This window comes from Epinephelus lanceolatus, chromosome 18 (assembly GCF_041903045.1).
Source record: "Epinephelus lanceolatus isolate andai-2023 chromosome 18, ASM4190304v1, whole genome shotgun sequence".
Lineage (NCBI taxonomy): Eukaryota > Metazoa > Chordata > Actinopteri > Perciformes > Serranidae > Epinephelus > Epinephelus lanceolatus.
In genome coordinates, this window is record NC_135751.1 from 5,393,862 (window position 1) to 5,411,023 (window position 17,162).

General features: G+C 40.6%; 1 protein-coding gene across 3 annotated transcripts in view; it reads right to left on the reverse strand.

Annotated features, from left to right (window-relative positions):
- Positions 1-8,559: 8,559 nt before the first annotated feature.
- Positions 8,560-17,162, reverse strand: part of septin12 (septin 12) — a 117,269-nt gene continuing 108,666 nt past the window's right edge. For all 3 annotated transcript variants that reach the window (XM_033644104.2, XM_033644105.2, XM_033644106.2), the window contains 3 exons: positions 15,969-16,065; positions 13,243-13,294; positions 8,560-10,719 (listed from right to left, as the gene is read on the reverse strand). In XM_033644104.2, the coding sequence (XP_033499995.2) occupies positions 10,554-10,719; positions 13,243-13,294; positions 15,969-16,065 (315 nt within the window). In that variant the 3' untranslated portion in view covers positions 8,560-10,553. The remainder of the gene's footprint in view (positions 10,720-13,242; positions 13,295-15,968; positions 16,066-17,162) is intronic.

The window sequence follows — 17,162 nt, forward strand, 5'->3', positions numbered from 1 at the left end:
TGGTTTGGATTTCTGGCAACATTACAAATGAACTAATAGTGTGTGTGCTGTGGTATTCACACAGGCACGTCAGTATTTTCAGTGGCAAGGTAAAATGTTGCAAAAAGGATGGATCACAATATGTATCATTAAATTTCAGGTCTTAAGCAAATAAAATGTAACATTGTAAAGTACGTAGTGGACTAAATAACAAACACCACATTGATTGTGCATCTACTGACAATATGTATTTTTTGACAAAAATGCTCGTACAGTGGCGTGCAAAAGTTTGGTCGCAACTGGTCAAAATGTTATTTACTGTGAATAGTTAAGCAGAAAATGATCTGAAAATGAACTGATCTCCAAAATGCATGAAGTTAAAGATGACACATTTCTTCAATATATTTCTACACTAGTTTTTAATTTCAATCTTTTACAGTTTCAAAATAACAAAAAAGGAAAAGGGCCTAAGTAAAAGTTTGGGCACCCTGCATGGTCAGTACTTAGTAGCGCCCCCCTTGGCAAGTATCACAGCTTCTAAACGCTTTTTGTAACCAGCTAAGAGCCTTTCAATTTTTGTTTGGGGAACTTTCACCCATTCTTCCTGCAAAAGGCTTCTAGTTCTGTGAGATTCTTGGGCTGTCCTGCATGCACTGCTCTTTTGAGGTCTATACACTGCAACTTAAAGGAGCAATATGCGAAATTCATCATTTCTAGATTGAAGGAATTAAAAAATTTCTGTGTGAAGAACTAGAGGTGTAATTTCATCTGGAGTATAGCATGACCTCACACACCCTCTCTCTGTGTTGATCTCCAGCGCGTATTTTCGAAATGAAATGGCAGAGAGCGGAACGAAACCGGGGCTAACCGGTGCTTCCTCCTCGGGCTCCACTTCACTCAGCTGCCCCACAGATCCGCTGCCTCTCCCACTTTAACCTCAATAAAAATCCGGAGCTAGCTGGGAGCGGATGGCGAGGCGTTAGCCGCAGCATGACCGGAGGGAAGCACAGCCAGTTAGCCTCCGCTAGCTTCCCAACTAGCCCCTGCTCTCTGTTTGGATCCAACCGGAGCACCGAGCCCTGGTTTGTTATTCAGGTTAATGTGGGAAGAAGCAGCGGGTTTATCGGGCAGCTGAGTGAAGCTGGGTGAAGTGGAGGCTGCGGAGGAAACAACGGGATGGGTTAATGTCTGGAGCTTGAGTTATTAGCGGCTCTGTCCCAGCAGTGGGTCAGGCGTTATGGTTGTGTTAAGTGAGTAAGTTAGCCCGGCAGCCCAGCTAACATTTTCAATTGGCATTGTACTGGCGAGCCAGGCGTGCAGCCTGCGAGGCTACATTTTTGTAATTTGCTGAGATGGAGGCGAGGCTCAGTGACTAGAAGAGCTGGTAGAACCACTCCATAGCTGTAAATTACTCAAGTAGCCGGTGGCAGCCGACTCGGCTAGAGACATCGCCGGATCCCGGCTAGTGCTAACACCGGGAGCTAACGCTAACGTTCCTCCTTTTCTCCGTGAGTGAGAGCGATGTTTTAGCCTAGCGGGCAGCTGGCTCGTGGGCTGCCCGCTAGGCTAAAACATCGCTTCAGGTTAAAGTGGGAAGAAGCAGTGGGTTTATCGGGCAGCTGCAAATATATTACATTTATTACAGGTACCATCCTCATTGAAGTAGGCAGGGGAATAGCTAAACACAGCAGAGACCAAGACATCGCTAACTGCTAGATGAGGTGAGTGGGGGGTGGAGAGCAGAGGTAGAGGGAGGAGTGGCTCATGACACACTTTGTTTTGGTCTACAGGCAGTGCACAACAGCAAATCTAGCGGTGAAACGATTTCGCTTTTTGCCCCTTTAAAGTCCACTTATTGTACAAGCTTTTATTGGAGCTCTCAGCAACATCACCTCACTCACACCCCTTTTTAACCAACATGAAAAGGGTTCTCTTCTGGTTCCTGTGCCTAATTTTCAATTATCTGAGCATTTTGACCAACTAACCCCAAAAGTTGGTTTCCAAATGAAACAAAAAAGAGGGCAGAGTTTTGCACCTAATAGCTTTCTACTTCCTCTTGTGGTAATAGATGTCCATGCTTGTTTTTTTTGTGGATAAAAACAAATATCTATAATAACAGCAAAAGCTTGCGGGTAATTAATCCAATCTGCCATCTTGCTTCTGCTGATTACTTCCATTGTGAACATGGTCTCTCTCGGAAGTCGTCAAAATCTGTCATCCTTTAACCTCGGCATGATACATGGCCAGTTGCCGGCCGGCGCAATTAGGGGAACACACAGTGGGACAAGGACGACAGTTAAGGTGGCGTAAGTCCGAGTGGTGCAGGCGGGAGGGGTGGTGGTTGGTTCCAACAAACACTGCCCTTCACCCGAAGGAATGGCACTCACGTCTTGTTAGATTCTAAAGCCAAACCTGTTCTTTTTTTTCTAAACCGAACCACTTTTTCTTGATGCCTAAAGTTGAACGAGTGTTTTTGATGCCTAAACCCAACCATGTGTGTTTGTTGTTGAAGGAAAAAAACATACATTTGCAGTGTTGTACTGACATAGTGCAATTATTTTGAAATAGACTGTATGTAAACCTTAAATTTCCTGGGAAAGTGTATCTTGACTGAAGAGAATTCGGCAAGATGTCCCAGAACGTCAACAGCCAATGCACCCAGGGTACCTTGCACGTTGTATGTGGACATGGAAAGTCCATGACCAAAACATCAATATGTGACAAGGTCGGAGTGAGGATGTGTTGCCAATGACACAGCCAAGATTACAACAGTTCTGCTTATAACTGGTGGAAATGCGGGGTAGTTCGCTCGATAGTGCCAAAGTTCCAAGAGGCCTAAGCGGAACCAGTTTTAATTTGGTGGAAAAGTGATCATCACCGACACTTTGTCGTGCCCCTTGGTGTCTGATAACGATGCACAGGGCACCCTTTAGCGCATGCACTCTGTAGCCTCTTAGATTGCATCACGTATCATGGCAGCATCATTATACCCCTGGATGACATGAAAATGCGCTGCTTATCAACTGACCCCAGGGTTTCTATGTGTTAGTTAGTTTGTGGTAAGTTTGAATGGGAGCGTACCTATGTTCCCCGGGTTCTATGTTCCCCGGGTCCTATGTTCCCCGCTTTGTATGGGACCCCAAAAGGGTCCTATGTTCCCCGCTTTGTATGGGACCAGGAAACATAGGCCCTTTATTTTAAAAAAGGGTCCTAACCCCTAACCCCTAACCCTAACCCATCAAGATATTTGATGACTTGGGTTGTTGCCTGCTACCTCTAAAACTAACATGCTTGGTGCATATCATACTGCCAAGAAGGATGTCTCTGTGCGTCAGTGTCTAATGCCGACATCACTGATAAAGTGGCAGTAGGTCTATTTGACAACTTTGGAGTAAGAACGGTCTGACCATTTTCTTATGCGAGCATAAGGGGCCGTACATATGCCACAACTTTAACCGCCTGGAAAATGCCAGGTCAAGCACTTGCTGCTACTCTTGTGCCTTTTCTGTGCCAGCTTTCAAGAGCATGGCGATAGGTTGCTAAGCAACCTCAACAAGCACCGAATCATAGCTTACTTACCTGACATCTTGAGTGCAGAGCTGATCTTTCTCCAAGCGCTGTTTGTGTGTAGGAATATGATCTATGGGAGAGATGAAAAGCTCTGGCAGTCCTGCACTAAAATATGATCAACTTCTTTTCCATATTTGTCACAGACTGATATTTACAAATGAAGGGAGAGATGTTTGTCAGCTGTGATTGGTTGGTCCTTGTCACATGACATGCACTGCACATTGCTCCATTCTATAAGTCGAACTCAGTTTATCAGTTTATTATGTTCGCGGCGGCGGCAGTTTTGCTCTGGCATTTGAATGTGCCTGCCATGCTTCTACATTTAAAATAATTAATTTGAGGGCGCAAAAAACAGGGCATGTGTAAAGCCCCTAATATGACTTCTTATAATAAAGGTCTTAAAACTTTATTTTGCAACAGTGCCCCTTTACAAGTCACAGGATTACTTCAGACTGTAATGCTAGAGCATCTTTAGTGATATTGTTGCATTTAGAGGTGAAAATACCCAAACAATTGCCACTGGAAAAAGATGTCCTCTGGCAACACTTGCGGTTTAAAGTGCAACTTTATTACGACAATCTAGATGGCACACAGTGAACCAGGATTCTTTTGAGGCCCCTGGTGGTCTGGGGCCCCACAACAGTAGCCTAATTTGTAGTTGGTACTACAGCCTCAGAGGTGGTACAGTGGGAAAGGCAACAGAGTGGCATAAATCAGTAGGTTTATTATAATGACTCCACACTGGACTGAGAAAGTGACAAGTATTTAATTGTAAATCAACAGTGTTAACAAGTGTATCATTAATACTATAAAAAACAATAATCATACAGGGACTGTTAGTACATGCTGAGTGTAAAATACAAGGGTGGGAGGTTGACACAGAGGTTCAGGATACAGAGCAGAGCTGAGAGGTATGAGGACAGTAATACTGTCTGACAGGCTGAATGTGATGGGAATCAAACTGAATTGTGACTGTGGAGGGTTTGGTGTCACAGGTGGCGTCAGAGGGAAACTGACATTTTGGTTACCACTTAGTTGCGCCATCATTTTGAAGATTTATCTTGTGTTCTTTAGTTGCACAGCAAAAACGTAGCAACTGGATCCAGTGAGACCAACGCTAAGCCTCATTATGCTCAAGTGTTATCATGTTTCCACTATTACTCTACACTGTATATGCTAACATATTAGCATATGTACACATTATGTGTTGTAAAAGTTACAGAGAAGGGTCCATTCAGCTTCTCTCTTCTTCATTCATCTATACAAGGCCAGCTGAGCATGCTTTGCCATGTTAACATAAACAGTCGTTTTAACATTTAACAAGCCATTATGTGATAAAATCCTGCTAAACCAGATGCTGATGGAGCTTTTTCACAGTAGAGAAAATAAAGGTTTAAATCATAAAATGAATAATGACTGAATTCCATTTAGCTGCTTCAGTTAGGGTCCTGGCATTTTAGCTACATGCTAGCTCACTGCCAAACTGGCTTACTGGGACACTTGATGAGAAGAGAGCTGTTGTTAATGTTGTGAGTAACATCTGTGTGTCTCACCAACTCTCACATCTGCATTTAGTCCAAACAAAATGATTTCAGTTAAAAATGTGCAACCGTTTTTGCGCCGTAAACTGCTTTATATTGACGAAGTTGTTACAAAAGGTGGGGATGGGGTTGGACAGGGTATCATATCTGCAGTTAAGGTTAGAACATTATAGGACACATTTTATACTTTTATAATGTGCCTTTTTCTCCCCCACACAAACTCTCAAGTTCTCTTCATGGTTTTATTTTTAGTTATATCTTGCTAGTTGGAATATCAATAGGGACACACCACCAGAAGTCTGCATCATACTAACTACCTGCACCTTAAAGTCCCGACTTGACTGAACCTGACTTTCTGCCAAATTTAAGACCCAAACCCGACCTGTGACCTTAAGCTGTATTTGCTTTATTTCATCTATTACTGATCAGTAGCTGCTAGGCTAATGCCAAGCACTGGCTGCACTCACTGTCACACACTTCCTCTTTCACTCAGCCTGGTCTCACAGTTATATGTGAAATGACCACCACCACTGGACACCACATTACATACAGTACATGGTGATGGCCCGTAATGTGTCAAAACTATGCGTTGGCACCACAAAAACAGTGTCAATGGGAAGTCAATTAGGATTCTTTGTTGTGGTGGATGCACTGATTCCTAACCGAGTGGTCTGGGTGCATCCATCAGTGTTACACAGCCATGCAATTTAATATATTATGTACGACCACATACTGTGTTGAGAAGAGGTCGGGGTCATTTCACATGTTTCTGTGAGATGACATAGCCTTTATTCCTCCTGGGCATTGCAAATCTACTTGCAAATAATGTGGAGATAAGAAAAGATGCAATGATGTTGCCATGTTTATAATACCCTATAAAATTATGTCATTTTGTCAAATTATATTGTTTTCTCATGGCTTGGCAGCAAGTGCTCCATAATCCGGTACCAGTCTGCAGTTGGAAAGTTGGGTACAACTATAATGAGTTTGATATCTTGACAACTGGGTTAATCTGGACTTGTCTAAAACCTGTATGAGTCAGAATTACATGCTGTTAAAAGCTGCATCACTAGATCTAAAATGTCAATGATGAAGTGAGGAAAATGTTACTTTTATCACCCATGATGGCAAAACCAAGGCACAGAGAGTCAAACTTTGTTACCATATACATACAATTCTGCTCCAGCTGCTCAGTGGCCACAGTAGCGCACTGAACAGCCATTATAAATGTACAATGTAAAAGAGAGAAAACATGCTTACACAGCTTTTCTTGGATTACAAAAATGTGCGGTCCAATGGACTTTTGAGAATCTGAATCATAAACATACTGGGACTGAAGAAGATAAACTGTTAAATTAATAGCATGCAAGTTGAAACACAACAGAAAATGAGTTATTAAGTAATTCTCTGTAAACTAATGATGGCTGGGAGAAAACATTACATACAATACAGCACAGTCCAATTATTACAGCGTAAACTGGAGCTGACTGAACATTATGGAGGTGTAAGCTATCAGTGCTGGATAATGAAGTGACTATGAAGATGTAACAGGACATGCTTACACAAATATGGATCAATATGGATTATACTTATGATCCTTTCCTCCATTTATTACCCTCTGTTACTTTTTTAAGAGTACACCCAGGCTGAAAATCCTACTTGTGCTGCCATCCAGCAGTTGCTGCACCTGTGTCTTAACCGTGTACATGACAACACTTTACAGCGCACTGCTGCACACACAGTTGGGTGTGGTCAAAAGTACAATGTACCACCCCTGGACACACCCAGCTGTGATGCAGAAAGATATATTAATAACAAAACCCAGCGTATGACTGTGTGATCAGCGCCACTAAAGCACTGCATGAGTCAATGACAAGACAGAAAGAAGCTTAACCCCGCCAAGGCCAAGTGGAGTATTGGTCATTTTTGATGAAAGGATCAAACCACCCAATTCAGACACCTTATCAGATGATGGTGCTAAGGCACATATTTTTTTTTGTCAACTGTTATTAGGAACAACTTACAGTGGAAACTGTTGTTTCTGCTGACTTCCTGTGGTTTATCTTCTCACTATGCAGCAGTGATGTATAAGTGAACTCCAGGGTGTGTTTTTACAGGTGGGGTTACATGTGCAACAGAGAACACATTTGACCACACCCAAAGCTAGAAACACACTTCAAATTCTCAACCAGAGAGGGCAGTGAAAAACTTTAAAGGGGAACTTCAGTATTCATTTCAACCTGACCCCTATTTTCCCATGTTCATGTGTCTAAGCAACAGATTCTTATAGAACGGTTTGTATGATATCCAACGAATTTGCACCCCACGAATGACATTACATCCTTAACATACAGTTATGCAATTAACGTGATGTTACGGAGGTTAGGTTTAGGCAAGTTACTGTTGTTAGGTTTAGGAAAAGAAACATGGTGAGGACGTACCTTAACATAACTCAAAGTTTACTCAAAGTTCACACAGATCCGAACACATGACTTCAGGGGAAAGTCTAAAGCCAGGCTAAAGTCAATTTTTTTTTGTGACCCATCCGCCACCCCAACCTACCTCCTAACAAGGACTTTGGACTGCTTCCTTGTTTACTACTTTCAGTGCATTAGTTACGTGATCGCAGCCTTTCAAAATACATGGGATATGTACGAATTTGGGTACATTGCTTTTTGTGGGAAAACATATGAAATTTGTTTTAGAACAGCCTTGTCTCGCTTTAATTTGGTCCAGTATTGAGTGAGAGCGCTGTAGCAGTGGAAATAGGCTACCATGTAACCATTTGGAGGCAGGTGCGCCCCGTGTACATCAATTAATATTGCTTGTTTTTGACACTGACATGCTTACATTGTTGTTCTGAGTGTCCTTCAACATAACAGAAAGGATACAACAGAAAAAAATGTTTTCCGTATTTTTGCTTGTTCCATTTTGTTTCATGCCCAAGTCTCGTTTTAAGGACAATTCTCTTTCTCACAGGTTTTTTCATACTGTCAAAATCAGCCATATATTCAGCCACAACATTAAAAGTCTTTTAGATAAGAGCAAGATGTGTTTTCTGTATTCCAAAACACCATTATCAGCACTCTTCTGTCTAAATCAGGGAGACCAGGACACACAACAGAACAGAACAAATGAAAGGTGGTGAAACGTGTCATTTCTCTGCAGTGACCTTTTCATAATGTTGTAAGATACACATAATAACAATGTGAGCTTGTCAGTGGCAAAAAAAACTTAGAAGACATAAATTGACAACTTACATCTGCATGGTTACACTGCAGCCTGTTCTGCAGCTGCTGGTTTCGGCGGCCTCTTTCAATACTGGACCTATTTAAAAAATGTTGTTCCCACAGGTCACTTAGACACAAAAACATGGGAAAATAGGTTGAAAAGTTAGTTACTCTTTAAAAATACCAGGACTCTCCCTTTTCAGCATATTTAAAGAAACCAACAGAGGAGTGGGTTAGGTGGGATGTCAAATAATTCAACACAACTCGTCATCTGATCACATCTGAAGGCAGAGTATTTCCACCTTTCTGATCCGTGACAAGCTGGCCTTCACAGAGAGAGACAAACACAAACAGGGATAATGGCACTGATTACATCCCTCTGTCAACATCTGTAAAGGCTTGTTAGAGTTACCTGCTATGAGCTAGGCTAACTTAGCACTAGCTTAAATCCAAGTCCCCTGCCCCTGCGACAAAACACCAATCTTTGGTGCCTAAAGTTGGAAAAGCAGCAATGACTCACTAAATCACAACCAATTTTGTTATTGTCTCAAACAGTGGTCTGCAGCTTCGCAGGTGTACTGCCTTGGCATCATGCCATCCACCATTCCCTCCACCTCATGATCACAAAATCTGGTCCTGTCCAATGTCACTTTAAGGATATTGATAAAAGACATATGCAAATGTAATGTATCCATGGTTTGCAGAAACATACAATGCCAACATTGTCATCATCGCGACTGGGCTGGGATTCATACATGAGTTACAACACTGTAATGACAGGGTAGCTGTCTTGATTTCTTTTTAACTGTGCTGTATTGATACTGTCATACTGTCACGTGGTGCTGTCAGGATGTAATTCACTATTTTGGGACTGCATTATGAACGTCTTTTGCACAAAAATATAGTTACGGTTTTTACTGGCTAAAAGCATATTGCATGCATTAATTGTTTTAGCAAGAAAACCACATAAAATAAATCTGTTAATCTTGCATAAGGATCATTATTCAATAGGTGCAGCAAAATCATCAGTCTATCCCTGAATTCAATCTTGCCACACTGCTGCGATGAAATGGAAGTATAAACAATATTTCTATTAATGCCCATTATTTTAAACAATTAATGATTGCAAAAAAGAGGGCAGATCTGATGAAGTCAGGTGCCCATTCAATGAAATTCCTCTGACTGTAGGACTGCAGAGCTGCAGTTCTGAGAAGGTAACAGGATAAAATCCACAAAAAAACTGAAATACACCACTAATTATAAAAAGTAAAGGTTATAACAGACACATCAACTATCCTATCCTGAACCTGATATGGCTCAGTGAAATGTTAAAATAAGACTTGATCATAATCTTGGAAAGTCAGTGACCCCACCTCCACCAATTAGAATTTATACTGAGCACACCTTGTGTTATCAAGCCTGTTAGTTTTTCTTTTTTAAACAAGCATCTCAAAATAAACCCTTACTGCTCATTTTATCCACTGGGTGGAGTACTGAGCAAGACTATGGGGCAAATACTTCCACTGGCGTATTATATACGAAACCGATGACATAATGACTAGTTTTCATTTGTGGACACCTGTAAAAAGTATGAGGACACCTGAACATTCCACCCACACGCCAAAGTTGAACGCATGATGCTGACACCATGAGCATTACGTAATGTGCTTCTCTTACAGCCTTGACTCTCCTGGTTTAAGTCTTTAAACCAGATGTTAAACCTGCTGCAGGTATTCTCTCCCTTTCAGACACAACAGCATTAGTAAGGTCAAACTCTGACGCTGGGTGAAAAGGCTTCAATCGTCCACATACTTTTGGCCAAAGTGTATAATTTATATAGCGGATGCCCAAGATTCCTAGACACCACTGGGAGATTTAGTTTATGTTTCCTCTCACTGTGCTAACTGCTCTCTCCTGCCCTGTATATGTCACCATCCTTACAGAAAATATATATGAGCCCACATTTGTTTCACATATATCCATATTTGATGCATTACTTATGTCTCGTGTAAAAACTCAAACAGAATATCTCATTTAAAAACTACTAGTTTGTCCCATACTGAAGAAAAACATAGGAAAAACAATAAAAAAATATTTTTCCATCTCATTTTGTTATGTTGGGGGGAAAAAGGGAAATTAAAAAAAAAAAAGCTTTCTTTTTCACATCTCTCGTTCTGATTGGATGAGGAGCATCAGCCATCCTCTGGCAGGTGCAGGAAGAGGGATGGAGACATCAGAGGTGGCTCTCTGATTCGCATTTGTCAGCAGTTCCGTTCTCCAGTGGCCAGGGGGACAGTCCCAGTTCACTGAAGTTCATGTTGCTCTCGTTGAGCCGTTGTACGCGGTAGGTCTCATAGTGGATGTTGTGTGTCACGTCTTTCAGGTCCTGCAAGTGAGACCTTTGCCAAAAACACAGAGAGAGATTGACAACTTAATATTCAGTTTGCTACTCTCTATGTCCTTCTTGAGGAGGTGAAATAATTGACATTTTAATATGTCAGTCCTCCAGAATTGATTTATCTAGCAATCGTAAGAAACGACAGAGCCCTGCATTGTTTGCAAGAGCTTACAGTTTTGTACAATCCTTGCAATTAGGGATATTACCAAAATTGTATATTCATAATTCAACACGGATTTTCTAAATATCATTTAATTTCACATGCACCCTCTTTAATTTCACTCACACTAATGGATTAACAAGACCCATGTTCATGCTTCAAGTCTATTTTCATCCATTTTAAGCACGTAACCACAGTGATTGTGTGTTGAGTGGCCTAAACTCAACACCTTGCCTGAATGTATCCTGTGTAGACACAAGCCCCTTTGGCACTGCCTGTTCAAGGCAGGAATGTTCAGCTGTTATTCTGCCTCTCTGTTCTGTATAAAAGGACGGGACCACGGGTGGGATGAGTATGATGTTTTGAGAACGTGCTTGTTTGCGACCCACCACCGCCAAGAGAAAAACAATGAGGTCCAGGAGCTCTTTACCCTCCGAGCAGAGGACAAGATCAGCCGCCATATTACAAGGACGGTAAATGACAGATATTGCCAAGTTAACACATTGTAATTTTTTTTAAAAGTGCTGCCTGATGCATATGTTGTATGTCACACTAAACGCTGCCGCTGTTGTGTTCCACGTCATACCTCTTTTGCTTCTGGGATCTCTGTGTAAAAAAGATTTTTACCAACAAAGCTATTGTTGGTCTACATTCTACAGGTATTTTTGTGAATTTTTTGAAATACAGAACTGGGGTTCAGTTAAGTTTAAGGAACACTAGCGACGAGCTCTGCTGTTTGCCACATGAGGCCAGCAGCCTGGAGATTCTGTCCACAAAAATCATGAACAAAGTGGGTATCAGGGAAACAACCCTGTTGGAGCTCTACAGTTACAGGAAGGATGCTTATTATCCTGTCAGGAATGCTGACACCGCTCTTTCTCGGGGTTACACGAGGAACATACTCCAACAATGAACTCAATAAGACACCCTAATGAATGTGGTGGTCATGAGCCTAGAATAAAAGTGGTTTGAATGATGTGTTGTTGACCCTGTTGGAAGTGCTGTCATAGAGAGGCGGCAGACATTGTTTGTTTACAAGTGGGGCTAATGTCACAATTTCAGACATTCTCTGCAAGACAAAAATACTGTTGTACAGGTTGTTCACAGAACTGACTAATCAGGGTGGGAAGTGGGTGCTAATGCTGCATTGTCAATTAGGGAAAGTTACAGAAATGGTCGGACACAGCCCCTCAAATCCCACATCTGAAAGCTGTGGTAGGAATAGGTTTCGAAAGCTATTTGACCATCCAAGTCTACTAATCCACTGTCTGATGACCAGGATGTCATCTACTTTGCCCCTCCAGAATCTCCAAAACCAAGGTTTGGAGTCTCTTTTCTGCCACCAAATGATTGGATTAGATTCAAAGCTTAATTAATTCCCAATGGGGAAACTCATTTGCCACCAGCAGTGACTCGTATAGACAACAAAGAATGGCCCATGTACAATAATTTTTTTTGTAATTAATGTACAGAGAACTAAGAACACAGACAGACAATCCAAGGAAACAGAAGTCACAGTGACAGCCACACTGCTGCACTGTAATCTACATTCCACAGTAATACAAAGATCAGACATGCATTGTAAAAGGTGTTTTGTGGATTATCTCTGTCTCATTGCAGTGAGTAGAGAATAATAGATTTGATGTTATGCAAGAGATAATCCATGATGAGCCGTGTGGTTCCTGCCAGTTTGTTTACATTGCGGGAAATGTGCTCTTAAATTGTAATTTTTGTAAACACTGTAACTAAAAATCATTTAGTCAATTGGAGAAGTCTGATAACACACTGCAGAGCTGTTTACATCACGGGACAATCAGAAGTGGGTACAATGTGTATTTGCCATTAACAGGGAGAGAACAATTATCAATTTTAAAGACAGCACCAACCATGAACAGAGATAGAAGTATACATACATACATACTTCTCCATTCACTGATGAAACTCAAAGTATACCATAAAAAGTTAGTATGTGGACCTTTGACCTCAAATTTTGTTTTTGTTAGACTTGTGACACACTCTACGCCTTTAAGGCCTCCGAATGTTTTAACAAGACTGTTTCTACTGCAGTGACAAAAACAGGGTGAAAAGCTTGCTGTAAGAACATCCTCCTGACTGCAGCATCCCACTGCCTCCCTGACCTCTCTATGACTCTGTCTTATGCATGTCTTTGTCACCTAAACACCATTAAAGCTGAGGTAGACAGAAATCTGGAAGGGGAAAAACAAACAAAAAATGGCATTGAAAATACACCTCCCTCCTGCAGCTCTTCCCTCTCCTCTCAGTGTCCTAAGCCCCTCCCACAGATGTCCATGGTCATATGCACATACCTCATACAGTAACAATAAGCAGCACAGTCAAACTTACCTGATGAGTAGATCTCTCAGATTGGCAAACTCACAGTGCGCCACATTTTCAACTGTGGAAAGAGAAAATATTTGTTTTACATTAGACTTTCAAAAGCAGTCATTCACACAGATGTAGACTTGATCTTTTGTTGGACTAATCAGTTTTACATATACATATGTATCAAGAAAACCTTTATATCAGGTTGAGAACAACTATATGGTGAATTGCTGTGTTAAACCACAATAAAAAGTAACCAACCAGCAGTGTGACTCACAGGTGGGGATGTGTGTCAGCAATGTTAAGATATTTTTTTGTCATTTAACTTTTTACTGGGATAATATATTTTAAACAGACATAGCCTATGATACATGGAAGCTGTGTCACTCATTTATGTTGTATGCATGGGCAACATTGTGTCATGAAATAACAATTTGGTGAGCCGGCTGTCTCTGAAACTGAAAATAGGGCAAAGAATGAGAAATTTAGCCATTTTTTATGTCGTTCAGGTGTTTCTCTGTGGAAAGAGGTCTCACCATAAACCACTTGGAAACACTGGCCCTCATTAATCAACTTATCTTACAAAACAGGGCAGATCGGAGCATAGAAATCATCTTACATTAGGGTTCATGTATGATTCATCAAATATTCTTATCTCGCTAATCATAGTGTAGGAATCATTAGGTGTTGGTAAATGTAGCAGCAGAAAACAGTTGTTATTAACATATCCCGAACCAACATATTGTGGGTCTAGGCCAAGAGGAGAAACCTCTCTATGCTAGAAATGGAAACGCTGAAGTTGCAGGTCCAATTCAACCTGTTGGTTCTATCGAACAGGCTGAAAAGTGTCATCAAAGGAAGTTGAAAAAATGCAGTATGAAAAGAAATCACTGCTGCCTATCGCCTACATATAGTAATAATATAGCCTTTCTATGATAATAATAATAATAATAACAATAATAAAACTATTTATTTGATATTGACCTTAAACAGAAATAAAATTCCCAAAGGGCTTCAGAAAATACAATGAAACATACAACACAACAACAGCAGTCTAGTTAGAAGGACACAAAAGCATAAATAATCATCTTCAGCTCAGGCTGAGACACAACCGTCCTGAGCTTTGCAATATTTCTTAGGGTGCTTTCACACCTGTAATTCTTTTCATTTGGTTGCACCAGAGGAAAAAATATCCATTGTTGCATTTTAGTTTTTGTGGTTTTGTGGTTCCTGTTCATACTGACTTTTTGCAAACAAACCAAGAGGAGTTAACATGAGGTTCTACAGATTGCCAGGTAACTCGTTGATTGGACAGTTTTGGCATTCGTCATCCTGCATCATCAGGACCCGCGTGGGGAAATCAAATTCTGGTGACTGACAGAAGTTTATGCAGCAGCACTTTAATGCTTCTAAAGTGTTCCTATTTATGTTCTTTGGTTTTACAAAGAGGTCATAGAGAAATAACTGATTATAACTAAACATTATTAGGAGGCAATTATTAGACTGCAAATCAATGACATGTTATGAATAATGACTAACATAGAGACAGGATGAAAAGAAAGTGTCTTGTACAGTTGTGATTCTGGGCTTAATACTGTGGGATCACTGTCACACATTTTTTAACGGACGTAATGAACAGACAAAGTACAAAATTTTAACAGCTTTTTAATCAGGGAAATACCAACACTAACGTGCATATGGTTACGTGTATGCATTAGCATAGATAGTTGAGGGATATACATGGCATTATCAGGATCAATTACAAGATTGCAGACAGATTTCACTATCAGCAGATTAACTGATTATTGGTTAAGCTATTTAATTCATGCTAAAATCACATATCGGCTATCATAAAATCCTGTGGTTGGTCTGTTTTCTTTCATACCACAAACAAACCGCATCAGAGTACATTTTGAAGCGGACTAAGACTAACCTTTTCGTGGGCACCAGGGTTTGACTTGACAGCCTACACACCAGCCCAAACAAACTGTACTAATTGTGCAAAGGGACCTGAGTGTTGTTTTAACTTAACCAAAAAGTTAAGGTGGGAAAGTACCCTTAGTTGTAGAAAACAAGTATGGGTCAATGATTTAATGTGGTGATCAAAATGCATGGCCTGATTAAAAATAACCACCAAGATTCCTAAAATTTGACCAAGTAGCTGAAAAAAGGACCTACTGTGGATAGCCTTTGAAGCTATACTATCTGAAGCAATTATCAGAACCTCCATCTTATCTGTGTTTAACTGTAAGTAGTTGTTTGATATCCAATCCTTGATGGCTATCGAACAGTGGTGGAGGACAGCAAATTTGTCAATGCTAACAGGCTTAAATGAGACATATAGTTGAATGTCGTCAGCATAACAGTGATATGATATACCTGTGAACTGGATAACAATTTCAATAATATTGATATTGTTTTAATAATGACCATACACCCATTTTTGTGTCATATGTTTGTTTATAAATGAGGGGCAATGTGTGGATGCATGAAGACAGCATTGTAAAATTTTAATACTTAATGTTGGCATAGAAACAGTTCGCACACATGTACCCAGGGAGTGTAGAAATATCACCATCACATGTTGTTGTAGTTACGGGCAGCTGCTGTAGACATAGAAGCCTATACTGCACCTTTACATCTGCTTTGTCAAAGTTTGATAACAACCTGTTTACAGTGGTAACTGCAAGAAGTAAATCTTAATACCACATGTAATGGGTCGCACTGATGTTAAACTGATGCTTTACCTTCAATGATTCCCCACTTTGTTTTCCGTCCCAGCACCTTGTTTCCATTCACCTGGTGCTCCTTGTCTGTTCCAACCACAGCAAAGGGAATGTTTTCCTGCACACACAATATAAGCACCTTTCAGTCACTCCAGGCTCATCTCAAGAATGATTTATTCATTATAACATATGACATCCTGCAGTATCAGCACACTTTGAATAAATGATTGCAGATGCTGATCCCTTCACAGTAAAAACAATTATCTTACATAAGGGTTGCATATTATAACATGCATATAATGCAAGTCAAACCATATGAGAGCATAGGTTTATGACTATGACAGTGAAGTCCTCTTGAAGTATTACTTCTTTATTTCAGTTAGTCATTAGGTTTTTCTTCATTTAATTAAATGAATGTCTGTGCAAACAAAAATACTTTCCAGGAATTATGAGCCACCTGTATATTGACCGTGATCCCATCATTCTACTTATTGTATGCATTGCTTGTGTACCCCTTTGGCTTCTGACTGCCCTTCCAGGACAGTGCACTTACAGACTCAGCAGGCTTAGGTTGGGGTTACAATGTGAGGACAGTATAAACTAAAATAGTTAAGGCTTCAAGACTGTATTTTGACACAGGCAGTGGTTCTTGAAGTCAAGGAAGGATCCTCAAACAGCTGCATTTCAAAGATGCTACATCTTCATATCCCACCGAAGGACTGTTTAGATGCCTGGTATCCTTCCAATTCTACCAAGGACTGTTCTTTGTTCAGAGAATTTTCAACGTCTGTTTGTATGCTCGGTGGTCTTAAAGCCCCCACAGTCCTATGCGCATGATGCATTGGTCCCGTCCACCGATTTGGAAATGAGGAAAATATGCTCGTAAAAGTACTGTTATTTCACCTCTGCAGTCAAAATCTGTTTCTGAACAAATATGAGGGGAGAAATGTACAAAGAAAATGCTAAATCTTCATTCATATTAGGTCAAGGCCTAGGCTTAATATAAAAGTTTGTTCTAGCTTTCATAAGGCGAGGGCATTGATGCATTGCTGGGTCTTGGATGTGCTTGTCTTTAAAAAATGGCGCAGAAGGAGAGCGAAGTGACTGCATCGCCAATAGTGCACCATGCAACTGAATTCAAGTATCTTAAATAATAATCTTAATTTTTTACCTTCCTGACTACGTTATTGACAAAGGCACCAACAGTGCAGTCTC